Source organism: Bipolaris victoriae (genome assembly GCF_000527765.1).
Source record: "Bipolaris victoriae FI3 unplaced genomic scaffold scaffold_119, whole genome shotgun sequence".
NCBI lineage: Eukaryota > Fungi > Ascomycota > Dothideomycetes > Pleosporales > Pleosporaceae > Bipolaris > Bipolaris victoriae.
This window is the reverse complement of record NW_014575273.1, coordinates 70,049-88,855: the sequence shown is the minus strand read 5'-3', so window position 1 is coordinate 88,855 and position 18,807 is coordinate 70,049. Positions and strand designations below refer to the sequence as shown.

The following is an 18,807-nucleotide window of genomic DNA, read 5'->3' as shown; positions in this document are numbered from 1 at the left end:
GCAATCAATTCAACCAATGCAATCAATTCAACCAATTCAATCAATCTTTGTTTCTTAGATTGATTTGAAGCTAGTGTTCTAGTAGTGACCGATTGGATTGATTGGATTGATTGGATTGATTGGATTGATTGGATTGATTGGATTGATTGGATTGATTGGATTGATTGGATTGATTGGATTGATTGGATTGAGTGAACCAATCAAGTCAATCAATCGGACCAATCTAGATTGCTTGTTGCGGAGTCTGCAACGATGATTGTCATGCAATGAGCAGAAGGAAAAGAAATCAATTAGACGTTCTTATGTTTTCAATTTTTCTAAATCCTGCTTGGAAAAACCCTTAAACGTGAATGCAAGGTTGGATATGCTGGTCAATATCGAGGGATGGTCCGATCCGAGCTTCGTCTTGGGAGTCTTTACCACTTGCACTCCAGCTCTTCGGCATTCTTCCATCGGCTTTGGGCACTGTACAACAACAAAAGAACAGAGCTATGGAGTTGATTTCAGTGCCGATGGGATTGTAAATAACGATGTAGGGCCCATATCCAGCGTGCAGAACCCAGAATTAAAGTCCGAGCGCGCGTTCCCCACTAGAATACTTCATGCGCACAGGGCTCAAGTGCTGTTAAGGCGGCTTTTCTACGAAGCCCAAATGAGTATGCCCTTCATCGACGTTTTCAGTGAGTCTCTGTAATACCGTTTCCACAAAAGGCCACCCCAGAATCTCTCATCACATCCATTCCTTCCATATCGAATCACATTCTGCCAAAGCCTCAGCGCCAAAAAGATGCTTCTCACGCTCCTCGTCTTGCAGAGACCTAAGAAACCAGCCTCCGATCCCAGGATATGCAAGGTATCCTTCTCTTCCAATAAACACGCAAAATAAATATGGGCCTTATCTCCGAAGATAGCGAAGCAGCGCCCGACTAGGCTACTCTCGTCTACTAGTCCTACGCGTCGCGCAAGCTAGATCTTCTTCTATAGAGTTTTTGCCATCTATATGCTGAGTTATTATTCACTCTACACAGGAGAAGAAGGCGCTCATCTTCGTGAATGCGTCTGCTATGTGACTTACGATAAGGTTGCCCGCGGTTTTCAGGCGATTGTATATGCCTTTGAAGCATGGTGATGGCATGTAGAAAAAGGAAAGTGTGGAGTCAGCTTTGCAATCGAAGGGGTAGGGTTTTCCATAGGGGTCGGGGACTGAGGACAGAGCTTCAAAAGTGATGGCCTGGGATTTTCTACTCGAAGATCAGCATCGAGTGCTATAAATGAGGCAAAGGATTACCCACACGCTCTGAAGCCAGATTTCCCCTTCCCATTAAGCCTCGTCGAGAGCTTCATCAGCGGCTGGATCATGTCCATGCGCCACGCGTTCTCGTCGCGGCCCCTCGACTGGCACACTCGTGCATTCAGCTCCTGCTGCTCCTGCTCCTGTACGACAAAGTAGCGTATACATCGCTTCTCGCGGAAGAACGTCTGTGCCTTTACAGGCCTCCATAACTGCGTAGCATGATGTCGCACGGTTGGGTGCGGTATTGCAAGTATGGGAGATTAAGAAAAGTGTCGCAAGGTTGAGTGCGGGTATTGTAGACAGAAAAATCAGGAGAGAGTGTATATTGTATTGATTGTAGCATCCTAGCTCAACTTATGTAAAGGTCATCGCACGGCGTTATTAGTAATGAGGTTCCCGACAGCGCTTGGCCTGCGACTCATGATCGTTATATGTAGGAGCTGATGAGATTGACCAGCGCGTAAGCTTTACGCTATGCTGCTGGTTAATGTGCTTACGCATGCGATCACGGCTAGTGCTAATAAAGCTGCAGCTGCTACTATTACTACTACTACTCCTGCTATAGCTAGTAGTATCTTCCTTATAGCAGCAGAGGAACGCGTTCTGTGGTAGGCCTAGCTCAGCGATTGGCGTGCTAGGTAGCGCTGGTAGCGGCACCTGGACAGGCTGCAGGAGTAGGAAGCTGCTATACTGTTCCTGTAGCTCTCTTCTCTTCGTGATAGGGAGCTTATGGTGTCGCTTTAGATGCTCGTCAACGCTATAGACTGCCTGCTGGTGCTCGCGGCAGACAAGAACGCTGTAGGTAGGTAGATAAGTAAGCATTGCGCTTCATGATAGGCTCTTAATGCTATAGCTAGGCTATATAACTAGTTACTCTACGCGGCCCAAGGCAAGCTGGGCGAAGCGGAGAAGATGTACTTGCGGGCGCTGCGAGGGTACGAGGAGGCACTTAGCAGTGACCGTGTCCAGCAGTATCTCCCAGCACTCAAAACCTTAGAGAACATGGACGATGTCTATGTGAAGCAAGCCGAGGTCACCAAGGCACGAGCAGTGTACGCCAGGGCCCTTTCAGGACTGGTCAGTGTGCTTGGTCAGTCGAGCGAGAGGTGCACGAATCTAGCGGCGAAGATTAAAGCTTTGCCGCTTCCTAGTTAAAATAAGGAAGCATAGCTGAGGCTCCTACTAGCAGAAGAGGCGTCGGCACCACAACATGATAGGAGAAAGAAGAGCTCAAGATTATCAATAGGGAAGCTTGTTAAGAAGGCGTTTTAATTATGATCGTTAGTTAGCTCTGTATACGTACGCTGTACAATAAAGGAGTAATGAACCTACAAACTATTAGATTCTCCTGCAAGGCTGCTTTCTACTCTGCCTAAGGACGAGTTACCTGTGCTTAGAAAACTGTACAGTACGCTGTAAGATGCTGTAAGATGCTTACTAATACCAAAAGTGACAAGCCTAGCGGTTTCTGTAGGCAAGGAGCGAGGGGTCGTGCTGACAAGAGCTAGAAAGATTGAGGGAAAGCCTGGGGTAAGCGAGACAGGGGTAAGCGTGGGATTACAACAAAGCCGTGTGCGCAAAGCGGAAGCTGCAAGTGCATAAGAGTGTAGTTTTTCTTGGTTCACTTGGTTTCTCGCTGCAAAGGGACGGAGGTTAGTTAACTATATTCATTTTAGAAAGTGATATCACCACAAAAGTTCAACTTAGGTTCAACACATCTTTCATCCGCGACCACTAGAGGAAATAGTAATATCATTATAAGCAATAGTAATGAACTAGAAGTTTTAGTCTAGTATGCCATAGTGTTGGCCATTTAGTGTACGTTGATGATATGTTAAAAATCACGTGGATTAAGCTCTAGAATCCGCTAATTACATATGAAATCGGTCTTCAATAGATAGTAGCCAGATACCGCAAAGCTAAGTTTGAAGAGCAAACTTAGTACCATACAGGCTTCTGTAAGGCGCGTAGTGGTCAATTTCTCTTCCCTATCTTACTCGTATACTATTTCTGTAATAATACACGTCTAAATCATATTCACAAGAAGTTATATATTTAAGGATCTTATTATTGCATTATTGCTAACGTACCTCACGGGTTCGTGCATAGCGTGGTAAGTTGGGTCTCCACCTCGGGATCGTTTTTCTTAATTCACTCCACCGATACTTACCCAATTGGGAAGTTTAGTAGCTCATTTTGTAGCCCTTAATCTAAGCTTTATTCCTGTAGAATATAGTAACAGGATAACTCTGATATGTAAGAAGTTATTAGCCTACCCACCTTGCTAAGAGTTGGGTCTCCACATTTTACTCCGATCTTAGATATCTCCTTATATAGTATAATATAGTAAAATAAAGCCCTAATAGAGAGCTTTAAAATAAGCTATTAAAATTCCCAATCGGGTAAGTATTGGTGGAGATAATAGCGTTTTTGAGATCCCGATGTGGAGACCCAATGACCAGCCTATGCCGCACTACAAAGCATTGACAACACACCGCTCCACCTCAAAGTCTAACTTTATGTTTCTGAAAAGCAAAGAATCGAGAGAGTAGCTTGATGAGGATGTATTGAGTAGACCAACCCGATATCGAGAACTCGTGGCGTTGCCAGAGATTTCGGTTCTACATGCCCCATGCTTGATTGGGAAGGTGTCTTAGCACGACGTCACGTGAGCTCCAGTATCTCCGCAAACATTCAACAAACGCAACACAATACCGTCTTTTTCCAAATGCAGTGTCCTCAAATGCGACTCTACCTAACTACTGTTTAACATTATCAAGATTCCGCACGACTGAAGCCCAGTCAACGTCTACGTTTACAGAAAGAAAAGCATACTTATCCCCTGCATCAATGTCCCGCAAATTCGGAATAAAGTACCGGTGGAGCCGGCGGAGGGCTAAGCTACTTCGAGCCACCGGCTTATAGATCCGTACCTGAACCTATATGCTACCCGGTGGGACACAGATGACCATGCAATCGGCTTTGACCATAAAAGCTTCGTATCAAGTAACGAGAACATGCCGCACGACGAACTGAGAAGCTGAGAACATCAGTCTCATCCCCAACTTTCCTTTATCACGCTTCACAACTCACAGCATCGATGGCTGCTCTGGATGTCATCATAATCGGGGGAGGGCTTGCTGGAAGCTGTCTGGCCAATGGGATTCTTAACGAGGCAAAAGATTATGTGAATGTCGCTATCTATGAGAGAGACGAGCGAGATTCTGGCCGGGATGGCTACCAGATTCGCCTAGGCTCATATGCGCTTATTGGACTTCGAGCATGCCTGTCAGAACCCCAATACACGGATCTACTTCTTTGCTTCGGTCGATCCGGAGGTGTTGTATCTTCTGCACCAGCCATTTTCGACACCAACATGAAGCTTGTGTTAGATCTTAGCAAGTTCCCAGTGTACCAGAAGTCGGCACCGATTGGACGGGCTCGCCTGCGCAATCTATTGCAGGCACCGCTCTTGAAGCAGAACATCATACACCACGGCAAGACCTTTGTGAAGTACGAAGTCATTAAGCTTGAAGATGTGTCGCACGAGAAGATCAGAGCTCATTTCTCCGATGGTTCGAATGCGGATTGTGACATCCTGATCTCGGCCGAAGGCAGCGGAAGTCGTATCAACAAACAGCTCGGCTGCAACAACATAGTCGATCCCCCGAAGACGGATACCGGTGGCGTCCTAGGGAAGTGCCACGTCTCACGGACTGTCCTCCACGATCTGCCACGTGGATTGGTGGAAAAAGGCACGATATATACCGCGGGCCAAAGATGCAAACTATTTGCTGCCCTCTACCTTCCCGACAGCATAAAATTGCGCCAGCAGAAGTCTTCAAATCAGTTAGATTTAAGTGGAAATGAACCAAGCGAATACGACGAGGCACAGGCATCGCTCATGGTGGCCTTCAGTTGGGATGGGGGCCTTTCTCCGCGCGAGGTTGTCAAGCTAGCCGACCCCAAAGGTTACATGCGACAACAGATGGTAGAAGCCAGGTGGCACCCGGAACTCATGAAGCTTATTGACGCGATGGCGCTCAATGCGCTTCAAGCCGTTCCCCTACGGCAAGCAAAGGACACGCCCGTGGATTGGCGGCGGCGGACACGGGCAGACAAGGTGCATGCATCCGACCCAGAAACAGCCCATCCGCGGGTTTGGCTCATGGGTGATTCATTCCACCCAATGCTCCCGACACGAGGCATGGGTGCCAACAATGCCTTACGTGATACAGCCGACATTCTGGAGCCTCTACTAGAACTGGCACGGCAGAAAATGGCACGCGGTCAAGTCACAAACGAGGAAGCGCAAACTCAGTTGGCCATATATGAGAATGCCATGATTCCCCGAGCTATGGCTTGGGTCAAGACAAGCGCTCAGCAAACTGTACGTTACCTGTTTCATTCGATGCCTTTTTTTCGCGGCCATACTGACTGAATGACGTATGCAGTTGCCAGACCTCAACACCACTAAAGGTAAAATTGTTGCTCTCGGTGTTCGCCTACTGCTGGGAGTAGTAGGTGCAGTCGTGCAGGTCGCTCGAAGGTTGGGTTGGGAGCCTCATGATGACGCTCCTGAACTTCCTTAGCCTCGTTTTTTCAGTAGCGACGGCACACACTTTGGAGTATCAGAAGATTTATGGGCAAAGGGAAAGTAACTGAGCATTATTCAGTAGATGTGGCTTTGATGTTTCTTCTATGTAATAATGTTCTGTTTGACGGTGACAATGTATGTTAGAAACTATAAACTTTGCACATATTGGTACACCTTTAGCAGCAGGTTATGTTTGGAATTTTTCATACACACCCCGACCCGATCGTTATCAGGCGCTTCAAATACTTGCATTCATGCATAGGTTCATATCTGTTTCATATAAAATATGCTTCAACCTGTCTTATGTACTGTGCATAGCGGAGTTATTTGCTTAAAAGTTGGTTTGCTATGAAAGAGGTATCACGAAAGAGTTCCGTATCTGCCCGCCATGTGTTCTCAGGGCTCAGATTCGGTTCATTTGAGCAAGGCCCCATGTCTTGTTCGGCAGTAGCACTGTGTAGCTACTGGCCCCAAGCCTATACCTTCACCAACTTCAGGCCAGCCTGGGTATAACGCGCCAATCCCAGGGCGACGACGGATGCTATCATAGCAACACCACAAAACGCTTGTAGGCCAAGAAAGTTGGTTGTGTCACCGTGACCTGAGATCAACGCACCCCCAAGCGGAGACCCTGTTAAAGCACCAAATGCATTAGTAAGCTAAGCCAAACCCATCCGCGTGCCTATCTCCTCCTGTAGTGATATCTGTGCCATGCAGGCCAAAAACAGTGTGACATAGCCCCCTGATCCAAAACCAAAAGCAACTGCGCACATGATGATGGCTGCTGTGTTCTTACTTCCCGGAATCCATAGGGCTAGTGTTGCGATACCCGTAAAGCAGTTAATGATGACTATACAGTTGAAGCGCCCGAACCGGTCGCACAGAATACCCCAAAATAGGCGACCAATAAGGCTCACCCCATTGATTATGGAGAGGAGGTAGGGAGTGACGGATGGTGAGATACCGTTCGCCTGTGCCTGGACGATGATGTAATTTAGAGGCAAAAACATGCCCCAAAAGTATAAAAATCCACCGAGCATGGTCAATACAGCAGTTCGTTCTTGAAACGGCCGGACATAATCAGAAAGAGAGATGGGACGCGGCGTGGGCGTCAGCCGTGTCTTGACGGTGACACAGGTAATGGTGCCCAGGGCCAGGAAGAAGAAGCCGAGAACACGAAGGGTCCAGGCGAATCCAATGGAGCGAAATAGGTGTGTAATCATGATGGGGAGGACAACGCCGCCGAGTGACGAGCCCGAGTTGACGATGCCGAACACAGTGCCGCGTCTACGGAGGAACCACGACGTCGTGGATGTCATTCCGGCGTTAAAGAGGGCACCCGACCCGAGTGAGCTGAGAACCGACTGCGAGAGGAGGATCTGGTAGTACTCGGTCGATAGCGAGGTCATCATGAGACCGAAGCAGTACACAGGAGTGCTCAGGAGGAGCATCCAACGCGGAGCGTACGAGTCGTACAAGCGGCCCCACTGGTGGTGACTGTACGTGAGTAGGTGGCTCTGAGAAGGCAAAGCTATGGAAGGGAAGGAGAAACGTACCACAGCCATGCTACCGACCTGAATAAACACCTGCGAGCTGGTGATCCAACTGATAGTTCCAGTGCTGTACGATGCCAGAGGCCCATTCTTATAGTACTCGACAAATGTTCCACCACAGCTCACAAGGCCAAAGGTACAGAACAGCGCACACCATGCACCCACGACTACAAGCCAAGCTTCTCGCCCACCTTCGGGGAAGACATCAGTGTCATTGTTCGTCTCCTGCGTATTCGTTGTCGGCGTTTCTTTTTCTCGAAGCTCGTTTGGCTTTAGCTCGAATTCAGTCACTTCATCAGTTGCAGACATGTTGACGGGCAACGAAGAGGCTCAAGAAAGGTTGGAACAGTTTCAAATTGGGATGATTCTAGATGTGAGGTATTTCATGTTTGTATATATACAAACTTCGCTAAATTTTCCTGTTTTAGGTAGATGCCTAGGAACGTCCATAGATTGAAGAGCAGACAGGCCTTTCCGGCGGAGCCATGTGGGACATACAACACGTGCATAGCCTTCCATACTTTGATTTTGTTTAGGTGCTTGCAGAAAGAGGAAGAGCAGCCGGTATATCACGGTTGGTTCGTGTTTCCGAAGAGTGATATTGGATGAAATTACTCAGTGCAGACAGCGGAATAGAGAAATGGCGATCGGGCAAGTGCTGCGTACTACACAAGTATGTACCTCAATCTTTTATTTCAGCTGTCAGTTTTCGGCTGGTTCTAGAGTGATACAGAATGCATGTGTTCATCTCCGGTGTCCACAGTTCCAGGTGGAGTCTTGTACTGTCACCAAACCCTACAAATTCAACACGACCATCTCAGCATGCTTCAGATCTAAAACCTTCGATTTAGTACACTCATCTACTGCAGCAGTAGCTGCTGCTGTTTCAATTCGGTAAGGGGGGATACAGCTAATCCAGGCATGTTAGTACGTCGTTTCCGTAATGGTGGTATATGTCAAGTGGCAATCACACGCCTATCATCATGAAGAGCCCAGATTACCGTCCGCGGATTTTCAAGCCACCCAACCTCCTTGATAGCAAACTGGGCCGATCAGCCATTAAATGGTTGTCCGTTGAAGTTGGCTCGTCCAGCAATGGCCAAGATGGCGACATCTGGCTTGGGCTGCATGTCCCTCATAACACCATCGTAAGCGCCAAGGTGAGCACTCAGAGAAGGGCCTTCTTTCCGATGACGAAGTTGAACATTAACTGACCACCATCACAATGTGAGAATACATCACGTTCCCGGTCACCGATGTACTCTATGAACGAGCATTGGCCATCGCGAAGCTTCTTGGGTGGGACAAGATCACCAAGACGCAATAGGCCATGCTTCATCCCAAACGTGATGTCTAGGGAACATGTGTATGGGGTTGCTGAACCAGTGTATACCGTTGCTGTATCGATGACCTGGAAGTGGTCTTCAGGCATCAGACAATGCAGAGATGGCTATACATGCATCGAAAGGGCAGCCAGCGTATGCACTGGGAAGATGGGTGCGCCGGGGGGCCCTTTGGCTTGTAGCAATGGATCCTGTTGTGCTTGCTAGCGAACTGCGCGCGTGAAAAGCGGTATCCGCTCGCTGCCTGACACAGAAATGAGCTACTCCTCTAGGACACCCGCTTTGCGAAGATAGTGGATAGATTCACCGTTGGCGATTACAATAGCGCCGGTTCTGATGGCGATGCGGTCGGCTCCAGGCAGACTTCCCAGGTAGTCAGCATGCTGTGTCTCGTGGATCATGAGGTCATCGACTTACTGGTCAAAGTGAGCATGGGAGATGAAGATGTAGTCTGCCTCTGTTACGTCATCCACTGCAAGGTACTTAGGCAGGACGGACGGCTTGTCCAGCCAGGTGTCCAAGAAGATGGTGACGTCCCTGGTACGAAGCCGAAACGTCGTGGCGCCTGGACATTGTTAGTATCCATGAGCATAGATAGATAAGGGTGAACTCACCGAACCATCCAAGGGTTGTATAGTCAGTAGAATTCCCTACGTGCCCCATTGCGGCTGTGGGAATACGGGACACATTCGGGACAGTCAAGTTGGATGATGCCGGTAAAGGTCAGGAGCAAGTGAATAGCAATAGGTCCAACAGCATCGCGTACGTACTGAGATGAAGTGCTCGTGAACAAAGCCCTTATGCGATTGGGCCATACTAGAGGGTTGTTGGAATACTTTGAGACGCTCGTGCATACGTGTTTTCCCTACTGATCCCGGTGGAGGAGACTCGATCGATAGTTTGTTACGAGTTGTGGCCTCGAGGGGCTAATAGCCCTCAAGTGGTGGAGCACGGCTCAGATGGCCCGTTTGGGCCGACAGGGCCCGGTGGGGGTGGGTCCACACCTGTCTCGCTCTCCCGAACTCGACCGATACCTTCTATTCACTAGATGCCTTTGACCGGGAGCGAAAATTGCCTAGGACTGGAAAAGCTGACAACTTGGAAGTCCCGGCACGTGCTCCAGCGACGGCTGGTGCGGGGTCGATGCCGGTGCAGTCCCAATCATCGCATTCCCTCCTCACCCAAAGTCGAACCGGCTGAGAATGGCGTCTGACTCGGCAAACCTCACATGTGAGCATTGCGGAGATACGTTCCTGCGTAAAGAGCACTGGGACCGTCACCTGCGAAGGCATTCTGGTGTCAAGCCATTTCAATGCGAGGTTTGCTCCAAGTCCTTCGCTCGGAGGTGCGTCGTGTGTAGTATTGAAGGACCGGGTAGACGCAGAATGTCGCTAATCAGGACCTTCGTCGTAGGGACACCCTCATGCGCCACAGTAGCATTCACCACAATGAAGATCAGATACACAGCATGCCGCGCCGCTGTGTCCAAGCTTGTCTTTCCTGTGCCCGACTCAAGCAGCGTTGTCGGGGCGGCTTGCCATGTGCACGCTGCCAGCAAGCCGGAACCAAGTGCACATATAGCCCAGGAAGGGCCGCAAATGTCACATATTCCTCCTCTCGAAGGAGCGAAACACCCGCTGCTCGCATTGATGCTGTGATGAGCAGCTCGATTCCACCTGATCCACATCCTAATAATGTCAATAGCCAATCAATCGGGCTTCACGTCACGCATAGGCAACCACTGGAGGCCGCTGAGCAGTCCGCTTTGTATCACAATACCAACGACCCTACCAGCAGCCCTACCAGTAACAGCCAAGGCCGCTTTTCATTTTCTCCTACTGTGGCTATGCACTCAATTCCTGCGCCCACTACCTTTACACCTTCGTCGCTAGGTAATGACACTGCTCTCCATACATCCAACCAATGGGATCCCTCTTTGTCTCTCCATGGAGACACAGTGATGAACGAATTTGCAGCCGGTTGGGATCCTATGGCAGCTTACTTTCCATTCTGGCTGGTACCCGAGGGACTGGGAGATGTCCTTGACACTCCATATGACATGGGAAACCACAACCAGCAGTGCGGTGTCGAGACGCATAACCACCCCCCAGATTATCATGTGCGAAGCCAAGGAACTTCCGCTCTATCAACCGAGTGTTTGAACAATCCTTTGCGAGACCATTCGTCTGATACAAATCTAACGTATACAACTGTGAACAGCTCTGGTTTGCACTGCAAGCCTCCATGTCGGCGGTTCCCACAAACGCACCACAATCACATGCAGACCGCCGAGGCGGAGGCATTTGGCCACGTCCAAAATGTCCCCCTTCGTGCATATGGAGACTTACAAAACTTCTATGCAACGCAATGCCAGGACAGTACATCGAGTTTCGTTCCCATTCGCCTTGTTCAAGCCTTTGTCGATCTCTACTTCGAATATTTCGACCCTCAATTCCCCTTCTTGCATGTTTCACGCCTAGAAGCCGAAGGACTACCTTGGATCTTGCTCCTAGCGACGGCGGCTATCGGAAGCTATTACTCTGAACTTGACGGTATACAAGATTACACGTCGATATTGTGCGACTTACTAGGCAGGGCAGTTGACAATGAAGTACCTCGCCATCTCGCTCCTACCCTTCTTATAAATATTTGCTGACTAGCCTCTACAGGTCATGATTCAGATTGAACGGCCAAGCAAGCCCCTCATACAAAGCACTTTCCTACGCCACATCCACCTCTCATCCTGCGGTTTGCACAAGGATATGATTTTGTTCCACCACCAAAGGCACATGCTCATTTCCATGTGCTATCACATGGTGTTTCGAAGAGACACTGAGAAAACAGCCCAGGAGAGCGCCCTTACTCTCAGTGAGGAGTGGGCAGGCTGGCTTGCATCGGAAGAAGACACTCGCCTCATCTACTGCACCTATAGTCAGTCTGGTACTTTACTTTGCGCGCATATAGCATTACTAATGTGGCACAGTGCTCGAATGCATTCATTTTCTCTTCACTGACATTTCCACTGACTTCAGTCTATTTGATATATCACTGCAAATGCCCTGTCCTAGTCGCATGTGGTATTGCGCAGACATCCAAGACTGGAAGTCGAAGCAAGTACGCTTTCAAGGTGTGTCAGGACTCGGACGACTCATGCCATGACTAATTTGTGTAGCTGTCCGATTACACTCAAGGGCATCCCATGAAGTCCCACCACCTGAGGCAGATTACGATCCCTTCTTGTCCAGGATGAGCTTACTAGCACTGTACATCGACGAGAAGAATATCAAAAGGCAACGCCTCAGATCAAGACTTGTAATGAACTCATTTGGCTCCCATCTTAGAGCCATGAGCCCAAGAATCCCCAAGGCTCCCGTCCCACATGCTTTCATCGAAAACGAGGATTTTAGTGTTGAAAATTTACTGCTGGATGAATCTATCGACCATGTCGCGTTTTTGAAGTGGGAGCCAGGGCGCTGCCATGAATCTCTCCCTCATGTTCTGGCTATCCTCCGATCCATCTCCTTGCGGACCTTGTTTGCGGGTACTGGCTGGCGAACTGACACAACCCAGATGGCGGGTTTCAAGAAGAAATTTAGGGAATTTTTAGAGCGCAATGAAGCGCAGTCCAGAAAGTGTCTGTGGCACGCCGCATGCACCTACAGGTTGGTCCAGACCTCGCGGCATCTTGCAAGCTATGACATGTTCAGTGTTGGGGTTGCGGTTTGCTACATCATACTCTACATAGACCTACGACAAGTGGAGTCTCAGCCTTCACAGACACCAGCAGACACTAACTTTGGGTTGTCATACACGGCGCGGCGGCGTATCGTGCGGCTCGATCAGCTCTCTAGCCGAGAGGACGTTGAAAATTGGGCCAGGAGTGGAGGGGATGCTGATGTCCACCTGACGAACGTGGGTATCCTCCACGGGCCGGATTCTCTTGTGCGCCTTCTGCGAGCGACCCAGAAAGCCCTGTTGAGGCAAGTCGCCTGGAGTGCCTTTTTCAGAGCCTGGGCCAGAAACATGGCTCAACTCGTTCATGGGGAGAAGCCTACAGTACACACCGATGATTATAACGAGGCAGAGGAAAGGGTTTCCTGAACGAGAAGAAGACTGAATTGCCTGGCGACACTACATCAGGGTATGGCTTTTCAAGGCCGGAAAATCCAGATCTAGATCCGCAAGATGAGAGACCACAACGAGGCGAAGAGGTTTCTCCACTACCACCGACCGGGCTCTCTACACTCATCGGCCTCTCTACACTCACAGGTCTTTCCAGACCCACTGGAGGAAAATGAAAAAAACGGGAAACTTTCTATCGAACGATATTACGACAAGAACCCTTCTAGAAGACGTTCCTCTATTGGTTCCCAAGGAACAAAGACCGCACGCGCAGATACACACTCCAGAACTATGGCGGGCCAGGACATAACACTAGATTTATACCATCACTCAGCAAAGCGCAAGGATCCGCGGGGAGGATATAGACATGGTTTTGGCGTATACTCGCTGGGTATGTTGTTATTGGAGATTTGATTGAGGCAAACGATGGATGAAGACAAGGTCCAGAGTATGAATCCTTTTAAAGCACGGAGATGTATCATCTTGGACAAGGTACCTCGGCTAAGGTACCGTTGCGGCGAAATTTACATGCAGGCCGTTCTCAAATGTCTGAGTGTCGATTGTTCTGATGATCCGAACATGTTGAGAGAGCAGAGGGACCTCTGTGCTCAGGTGGTGGCGAATCTTTCTCGGTGCTGGGCGTAAATCTTTGAGCTTGTGGTCAGTCTTCACTCATTCATTATTCAACAATGTCGATAGGACTTTTGATAATTTAGCAAGTTCAGTACATCTCCTTCCGTGTAAATGCTGATTGATTGTGGTTCTTGGACTTGAGCTTGTTGTTACTTTCATACTAAAGCTGTGGAGAGTGATGAGGCTGTTTCGGTATCTTGATCATAGTAATACACTTCTCTCTACAGTACGCATTGTGAGGTACAGACTAGGCTTTGGTCAGGCCTATATATTCACTCATCTCTCCGCAATCATATCAGAAAAATGTATAAATTGGCACTGCTTGATTTTAGAGCGGTGACGATTTGGTTACTGTTACTTCTTTAGTCTTTCAACTTGTACGTCAAATTTCTCGCACAAAGCTTTTTGAACAATATACAAAATCAAAAGCTAGCCATTTATGGTATGAAAATGCGAAGCCGAAGATTGAAAAATTGACACGAGCCGCTTGACTTATTGGGTCTGTGGACGGCCAAGAGATTGGAAACGAAGCAAACATAGCGTAACTACAATATCTACCGTCTCATACTACAACCGCTCGGCATATGAAGGGAAGAACTTCTATGGAAAATACAAGAGCATAAGGAAGCATGGAGATTATGTAAGAGTAGGAGAAGAAGAGATAGCTTATGAGACTATCCATAGGACTAGAAGTTCCTTCACGATGTCTTCGCCATTCTCTTCAGGATGTGGTAGGTTAGGAGGAATTATCCTTCCCTTGTATGCAGAAATTGGTAATTCCATCATTTCATAAGGCACAATTAGGTTCAGTGAAGATTCGCTGTGGTTTTCCTCTGCGCTTATAGGCACAGTATTGATGCTAGGTACAAGAATGCTGTTTTGAGTTGATTCACTCAATCTATAAAGCTTGTAGGTACCTTCAAGTGAAGGTTTGCGGAGAGAATCGCCAGGAATTTCTGGGTATACTCGAGTTTCACCATTGTCCGGTGGTGATAAGTAGATTCCAGCACTCTTTTGTCTTCCACCTACAAGTTTCATGAATAGGGTCTTCATGGCGCTCGTACGACGGATAGAGGTAGGAGGGCGTGGAATGTGCGGCATGCTTCCTATTGCAATCCCAATAGGCGATTGAGGAGATTCTTTAATATTGATGATCCACTTCAGCATCTCAATGCTTAGTATGCCAAATACGCTGGAGATGGTGATGTTGCGTTGCACGTGTACATACACTAGCTCAGCCTGGGAGTGCTCCAACCAGCTTTGTTTGATGATGGCCTGTTGCTCTTTCGTGAGCTCGAGCGTCCCAATGTGTGGATCGTTACCCTCCTCATAGTATGTCTTGACCAGTTTCTGGAGGGGCTGTTCTGGGAGCTTCATCTTAGTCAAAGTAACAGAATCTCCGTATCCAGCCGCAAGCCCTTGCAAATAGTCTGTAGACCATCCCTGATAGTGGTTTGTTTTCTCGCTGTTACTTGAGGTGGAAGATGTGAGGGTAAGATTCTTTGACGCGGTTTTCTCCTGTGGCCGATTCTTAGAAAGTTGGGTGGTTCCAGCCGACCTGGAAACTGGCGTTGAGGCCACAGACTTTTGAAGAAATTGCTGCTCCGAAGGATTTTGCTCATGGAGTAGATCCCAACTAGGACGTGTGATGGATCGCGCATCTGGGAGTGACTTGGGCAGGGTACCTGCCTCTACTTCGGCAGCCGGGCTCGACCTGTTAAGAATATTTTGATCTCGCAATCGCCCGTTACTAGGAAGTTTCAAAGAAGACAGTACCAGACTAACACCGCTACTGATCGAAGGGACTCCATGTTTTCTCACGCTGGAAACTAAGCCTGGGTCGGTGTTCTGTTTTGAGCTGGGCGGGGATGCCTCCATTAAATGCGTACTTTGAGATCCCAATGGATCCTCCCCAGACGAGGAAGGCATGCCACGAGGCTGTTCGGAGACTGTGTGTACCGTAGATTCATGTGGTTTGATTCTACGCGCTTGTTCCAGCTGTACAATAGTAGACCCAAGTTCCAGTCTCTCCGTTTCGTGGATCGGTCGCTGACGACCGTCCCTCTGCGCAAAGGCAAGGGTAGCTACAGCTATCATAAGAACAAGATTGCCTTTTGCATCTCAGAGATTGCTGCGAAGATCATCGAATTGGGGTTGCAAGAACGGCCATTTTGCCTTTTCAAGCATGGATAGCTCGATTTTTGAGTGCAACGCAGGGCGCTTTCCCACTTGTTCGAATGCACAACGCAGCAGGGTCCCAATCTCCGTGAAAACTGACCTGCAACGTTGAAGAGCATCTGAGATGTCCTTCAGAGCGACAGAGTTGAAAACCGACGTGAGAACGCCTTGCGCATCGGGCTGAGGTATGATCAATTCGCGCACTTGGTTGAGGATGGCGCATGTGCTGCTGATATCGTCCCCGATGCTTGTGATCATTTGGCTAGATGTCGCAACCTTTTCTGCGAGGGCGTACAGCTTCATGGAGGCTTGTACACCGGCTGTAGTGATACCAACTACGGACCCGCGATGCTGAGAGGGTCTGCCATTGCGTGTTTCCACAACGATAGTCGTGTTCGATTAGTTAACGGAGATAATATAGGACGAGAAAGAAAAGGAGACCAGAAGAATTGCTGGCATAATAAATAATATTTGCGAGAAGGCTGAGGTAATTACCTGAGCCTCAGCACCTGAGGCCACCTACATGGCATTGGACACAACCACCGTGCCAGCCAATGATGACCATACGTACGTAAAGGTGGAACAACGCAATGCAAACTTACCCTACTTAGTATACCTTACTCCATTACCTTACATACGGAGACTTGCTTCACTCAACCTTATTACAACCTAGAAAAAGTAGCTATAGACTATTATGTGTTTTGATTCAAAACTTCAAAGTCGTTGTATTTGGGATAGAATACTAGCCCAGGCACTGCGCCGCAACCTCGCTGGCACGTGAGATGGTATTGTATCTCATGGGCAGCCACTCTACTTGGCGCTTGATTGTAAGTTACACTAAATACGATATTGATATATATGTAGAGATTTAGCAAAACCTTGATGCCTAAAATAGACTCGCACAGGCTTTCGGCATTTTGTTGTTGGTCGCAACAAGAATGGCCAATGTACCTCACGAGCGAGTCGCCTACTCTTGCCAAGACCACACCAAAACTCCCTTCTCACAACGTCTTCTACACATATGGTTGGTATCTAGTTAGTTTCTAAATGACGTACTAGAACTATGCTCAGACCTAATTGGATAACATGCGTGTCACTAATTGGGCCTACTGGAGTGATTGCGTCTTTTCATAACTTGCAGGCAATTAAAACAAAGGGATTCTCTTCTTTCGCATTATAAATTGAGTCTCTAATATTTAGATCGTTTCTAGTAACAAACATCTCAATCTATCAAGCAGCATGCTTCGCATCGCTAACAACATCGATATGTTGGACGCGTCCTTCAAACTCGCTAGACTTTTCTTGAGATTTGTACTCTGGATTGATTTCGAATACTGAGAAGATGAGTTAGTCAGAGTCAATATTGGTAAGGAAAGGGGTAATAAAACTTACAGTCGACTGGCGCATTGCGGAACTTGCGGGCAGGCGTCTTCTTCGCGAAAAGGTAATCGATCTCGGCAAAGCTTCGATCCTTGGTCTCAGGAAGGAAGAAGAAGATCCAGATTACCCAGAGCAGGCAAAAGCCGAAATAGAACATGCCAGTTTTTGCACCCCAGTTCCATGCGGTAGGGTCATCATTGAGCATGCGGGGGTTGAGTTGCTGTACGACAACCTGGCCACAGACGTAGAGGGAGCGCCCAATGACGATAGTCTGGGCACGAACTCGAGACGAGGGTATCTCGCCAGCAATAACGTAGGTCGTCGGGCCGAGAGAGATCTTGAAAGCAATTTGGACAAAGATGAGAAAGACGGCAACAGGGATAGCAACGTCAGAGGCTGATTTTATGGCAAAGCCCAGGATACCAACGATAAGCATGAAGAAGCCGATAGAGGCTGAGCCGTAAAGGTAGAATGTGCGACGGCCGACTGAACCCATAAGAGCAATGGCGATACCCGTGGCGAAAATATTAACTGACTGAATACCCATGGTATAGCTGAAGGCATTGGAAGCGCTCATACCGATGGCACGGAGCATTGTTGCGGCAAAGTTGGTTATGGACTGGCCGTTGAAGATCTGAATAATCCAGGCCATACTGACGATTGCCGTGCGTCGCCTGTTCTCGCCGCGAAAGCAGTCAGCATAACTAGCATTCTGGGCATCTACCTTCTCCATTTCGTTGGTATGCTGCATGAGGGCTAAGGTCTCGCGCATTGACTGCTCAGTGTAGTGCCCTGGGCGAGCTAAGCGGCGCAGGCTCTTCTCAGCCTCATCAATCTTGCCGCGGCGGATGAGATACCAGGGAGACTCGGGCGCGAACCAGGCAACGAGAAATAGAGGGGGGATCCACATCCACTGGAGACCGTAGGGGATCTGCCAGCCAGCGTTGCCCTGAATGTCGATAGTGCCCTTGAGCACTCCAGCGGCTAAGAAGGAGCCAGCACCCCAGCACATAGAGACCCACGCGGTCAGGTAGCCACGCATCGCGGTGGGGCTAATTTCGGCGGCGTAGGCGGTAGTAAGGGTCTGGAAGATACCCCACGGGATACCACACATGATGTTGCCGACAAGAAGCATCTCGACATTTTGCGCGAAAAAAAGAATGAAGATAGTGCCTGCCATGAGCACCATTGCACCCTAGACGAGCGTGTAAGTAGCGTTTTTCCAAATCGTGTTGTCACGGAGACTCACTAAGTATACCCTGCGAGAACCGTAGCGAGATTGGAGCCAACCGTTGATCAGGAGACCGATAATGGAGCCAATGTTGTTACCAGCACCGATGATAGTCTGCCATTGGGTAGAAATAACCAGTTCACCCTTCACATTGAAATCGTTGCCGAACCTTCGACGGTAGGCCGGATGGGCGAAAAAGTTGTTGATGAGACCGACATCCATGCCCTCCATGATAAGAGCCATAGATAAAAGCGCAGAGTAAATGACGGCAGGTCGATAGCGCTTGAAGAGCTCCATACGCGGCAGCTTAATCTCGGATTCAGAGCTGGCAACAGCGGCCTCGACAAGCTGCTGCTGCGTTGATGGATCCCGGTCCTCGGCTGAACTTTGCCGTGGCATGGCCGCCGTCTGAGCAGAGACCTGCGATATAGCCATTGTAAAATGGTCGGAAGAGATAAATGATCGCCAGCTAACGA

The 18,807-nt window shown here is 48.7% G+C and overlaps 9 protein-coding genes across 9 annotated transcripts; 4 read left to right on the top strand and 5 right to left on the bottom strand.

Moving 5' to 3' along the window:
- Nucleotides 1-4,012: 4,012 nt before the first annotated feature.
- Nucleotides 4,013-4,219, top strand: COCVIDRAFT_111264 (hypothetical protein; the record flags this gene model as incomplete). Its single annotated transcript, XM_014696580.1, has 1 exon — nt 4,013-4,219. A coding segment is annotated over one exon (207 nt), but the record flags the coding sequence as incomplete, so codon positions are not given.
- Nucleotides 4,220-4,394: 175 nt separating this feature from the next.
- Nucleotides 4,395-5,886, top strand: COCVIDRAFT_111267 (hypothetical protein; the record flags this gene model as incomplete). Its single annotated transcript, XM_014696579.1, has 2 exons — nt 4,395-5,684; nt 5,749-5,886. 2 exons carry the CDS (start codon nt 4,395-4,397, stop codon nt 5,884-5,886), a joined length of 1,428 nt encoding a protein of 475 aa, XP_014552065.1.
- A 481-nt stretch (nt 5,887-6,367) lies between these two features.
- COCVIDRAFT_41747 (hypothetical protein) lies at nt 6,368-7,753 on the bottom strand (the record flags this gene model as incomplete). The annotated part of the gene is made up of 3 exons (XM_014696578.1): nt 6,368-6,522; nt 6,562-7,378; nt 7,448-7,753. 3 exons carry the CDS (start codon nt 7,751-7,753, stop codon nt 6,368-6,370), a joined length of 1,278 nt encoding a protein of 425 aa, XP_014552064.1.
- A 743-nt stretch (nt 7,754-8,496) lies between these two features.
- On the bottom strand, nt 8,497-9,450 carry COCVIDRAFT_41746 (hypothetical protein; the record flags this gene model as incomplete). Its single annotated transcript, XM_014696577.1, has 5 exons — nt 8,497-8,624; nt 8,660-8,894; nt 9,063-9,150; nt 9,205-9,352; nt 9,402-9,450. The coding sequence occupies 5 exons, from the start codon at nt 9,448-9,450 to the stop codon at nt 8,497-8,499; spliced, it is 648 nt and encodes a 215-aa protein (XP_014552063.1).
- A 539-nt stretch (nt 9,451-9,989) lies between these two features.
- Nucleotides 9,990-11,473, top strand: COCVIDRAFT_41745 (hypothetical protein; the record flags this gene model as incomplete). Its single annotated transcript, XM_014696576.1, has 4 exons — nt 9,990-10,132; nt 10,492-10,906; nt 11,027-11,165; nt 11,457-11,473. 4 exons carry the CDS (start codon nt 9,990-9,992, stop codon nt 11,471-11,473), a joined length of 714 nt encoding a protein of 237 aa, XP_014552062.1.
- An 884-nt stretch (nt 11,474-12,357) lies between these two features.
- COCVIDRAFT_111325 (hypothetical protein) lies at nt 12,358-12,888 on the top strand (the record flags this gene model as incomplete). Its single annotated transcript, XM_014696575.1, has 1 exon — nt 12,358-12,888. The coding sequence occupies one exon, from the start codon at nt 12,358-12,360 to the stop codon at nt 12,886-12,888; it is 531 nt and encodes a 176-aa protein (XP_014552061.1).
- Nucleotides 12,889-14,208: 1,320 nt separating this feature from the next.
- On the bottom strand, nt 14,209-15,639 carry COCVIDRAFT_41743 (hypothetical protein; the record flags this gene model as incomplete). Its single annotated transcript, XM_014696574.1, has 1 exon — nt 14,209-15,639. One exon carries the CDS (start codon nt 15,637-15,639, stop codon nt 14,209-14,211), a length of 1,431 nt encoding a protein of 476 aa, XP_014552060.1.
- Nucleotides 15,640-15,663: 24 nt separating this feature from the next.
- COCVIDRAFT_30521 (hypothetical protein) lies at nt 15,664-16,023 on the bottom strand (the record flags this gene model as incomplete). The annotated part of the gene is made up of 1 exon (XM_014696573.1): nt 15,664-16,023. One exon carries the CDS (start codon nt 16,021-16,023, stop codon nt 15,664-15,666), a length of 360 nt encoding a protein of 119 aa, XP_014552059.1.
- A 927-nt stretch (nt 16,024-16,950) lies between these two features.
- On the bottom strand, nt 16,951-18,766 carry COCVIDRAFT_111266 (hypothetical protein; the record flags this gene model as incomplete). The annotated part of the gene is made up of 3 exons (XM_014696572.1): nt 16,951-17,054; nt 17,113-18,295; nt 18,350-18,766. 3 exons carry the CDS (start codon nt 18,764-18,766, stop codon nt 16,951-16,953), a joined length of 1,704 nt encoding a protein of 567 aa, XP_014552058.1.
- Between the last annotated feature and the right edge of the window lie 41 nt (nt 18,767-18,807).